The 2,430-nt window shown below is 46.9% G+C and overlaps 1 protein-coding gene across 1 annotated transcript; it reads left to right on the top strand.

Moving 5' to 3' along the window:
- Positions 1 to 343: 343 nt before the first annotated feature.
- Positions 344 to 1,057, top strand: LOC132480576 (fibroblast growth factor-binding protein 1-like). Its single transcript, XM_060084914.1, has one exon. It carries the CDS (start codon positions 344 to 346, stop codon positions 1,055 to 1,057), a length of 714 nt encoding a protein of 237 aa, XP_059940897.1.
- Positions 1,058 to 2,430: the final 1,373 nt, after the last annotated feature.

The following is a 2,430-nucleotide window of genomic DNA, read 5'->3' on the forward strand; positions in this document are numbered from 1 at the left end:
CAGTAGTAGGTGCCCCATGAATGCTTACTGACTGGTGAATGAAGGAGTGAGGAGTAACTGAGTGGATGAGGGAGTGAGAGTTAATGAGGTTCAGAGGATGGGGAAGAATGAATGAAGAGTAGGAAGTTTCTGACATTCAAGACTCAAGTCAAGCAGACATGTGAATACACAGGCTGATTGTCTACTAAGTCCAGGAAATAGAAGGTTCCTTGATCCCACTCCAAAGCAGGCAGCCATGTGTCAGGCTGGAGGGAGGGTCATCTCGCATCCTAGTACTCCTGGACTGCTGCCCAGCACTGACTCATCTGCCTTTTGTCAGACAGGTTCCCACTAAGCTGAAGCCATGAGGATCCATAGCCTCGCCCTGCTCTCCTTCCTCCTTCTGGCTGCTCTGATGCTCTTGGTGGAGGCCAAAAAGGAAGGGAGGAATAGACAGGGCAGAAAAGTCAGCACAGATAAACTGCATACTCTAGGCGCACCCCAGACTGAACCAAGCAGCAAGCCATCCAAGCGCCTGACCAAAGGCAAGTTCGTCACCCAAGACCATGCCGACTGCAGATGGGTGGTGACCAAGCAGGAGGAGGGCATTGCCCTGAAGGTTGAGTGCACCCAACAGGACAACAAGTTTTCCTGTTTCTTCACTGGCAATCCAACCTCATGCCTAGAATCAGACAAAAAGAATGCCTACTGGAAACAAATTGGCCGGAATCTGCGTTTGCAGAAGGTCATCTGTGGTGATGCCAAGAGCATCCTGAAGACCAGGGTGTGCAGAAAGAAGTTTCCAGAATCCAATCTCAAGCTGGTTAACTCCACTCTGATTAGGATCAAGAAACCCAGCCAGGAGTTAACGAAGCCCTCTCCCAAGGAGCAGAGCAAGGTCAAAGAGACCACCCCCATCAGCCCAACAAAGACCCAGACCATGAACACCAAAGATCCTGAGTGTGTGGAAGACCCAGACTTGGTAAATCAGAGGAAGACAGCCCTGGAGTACTGTGGGGAGTCCTGGAGCTCTTTCTGCAAATTCTTCATGTCCATGGTACAGGGAAGTTCATGCTAATGAGGTCAAAAGAGAACAGAATCCATTAGGAGGTGTCACGTCAAAGCCCTTCCATGTGCTGTAAAGATCTCCCAGTTCCTTGTAAGATGAACATTTTTGCTGTAGGAGTGCAATTGATTATTTAAACAGATTTTATAATTTTTGTTTCTGTATTTTGGAATTTGTTTTATATTCATTTCCTTACATGTGATTTTAAGAGGCTGTTGACCTCTCTATGTTTCCATGGCCCACAAAGCTATGTTTCTATGAGCAGTAAGGACCAGTCTTTGAGCTGAATGAGTCAGAGTGATGATTTCAGTGCAATGCTCTTTCTGCCCAATTACCAAATGTAATAAAGCTCTGTGCGTTTTTCAGGAATATGTTCAACCATTTTTTGGTTTCTCTATGTTGGTTCCAATGAACTCATAAACTGGTCCTCATATATCAGTAGAAAAAAATCCTGTTCACCACTCATCCCAAATCATCCCATAAGGTGGCCCATTCCTGAATCCCTATCTTCACACTTTCATGCTTTGGTCTGTGGTATTTGATACTTACTGAACTGATTTCAAGTGGGACACCTGGAGCATAATGGGATGAAGACACCTGTCAGGGGCTCACAGACGGTAAGAGGGGAGGCAGGATTTGAACCCAGGCTAGAGGAACACCCTCCACTGATTCAAGTCCGGGTTGCCCATGACCACGCACCATATGTGGGACTCCTGACCTCGGGGAGCTCATTTCAGGCCTGGAGGAGATGGGTCTAGGTAAGTACAGTGCCCTGAGATGAAGACTCCAACACAAGGGGGAAAGGCAGGGCAGAAAACCAGAGAGAAGAGGCAGAAACTTCTGGAAGATCTCAGGTTGAGCTTCACAGAAGAGGTGATACTGGGGTTGGAATTTGGAGACAGTATCTTTAGGTAGGAAATGGGCAGAATGGAGGAACATTAGGCAGATGACAGATGTATGAAAAGCAAAGAGATGAGAAAAATCCTAAAAGATGGGAAAGGCCACATGGTTAGAAGGTGGTGGGATGCAGGGGTGACATTACTGTTAGTCATTTACATGTTTGTCTGAAAGATCTCAAAGGGTTTGAATTCAAGACCTGGGGAGAGAGAAGGATGTAGCCCCAGTGTTGTGTCACAATTCCACAAAGAACAAAAAGCGAGGAACAGAAGTTGGTAAAAGTACTGTTCTCTGGAGTCTTTATAGAGTTGATGTCAGGGAGGAATGGCAGATGGAGTGGAAGAGAGGCCACCTACACTCACCAGCCTACCAGGACCTACATGGAGGGTTGTCAATGACCACCCAGAATGTGACAGCCTCAGAGTACGTTTGGATATCATCCTCAACATCATCAGCACTAATAGTTCTCTCCCACTCGCTATGCACCA

Source organism: Mesoplodon densirostris, chromosome 1, assembly GCF_025265405.1.
Source record: "Mesoplodon densirostris isolate mMesDen1 chromosome 1, mMesDen1 primary haplotype, whole genome shotgun sequence".
NCBI classification, from domain to species: domain Eukaryota; kingdom Metazoa; phylum Chordata; class Mammalia; order Artiodactyla; family Ziphiidae; genus Mesoplodon; species Mesoplodon densirostris.

Bases quoted from the DNA above. Each gene is read 5' to 3' on its own strand.
- LOC132480576 (XM_060084914.1), top strand. From the start codon at position 344: ATGAGGATCCATAGCCTCGCCCTGCTCTCCTTCCTCCTTCTGGCTGCT.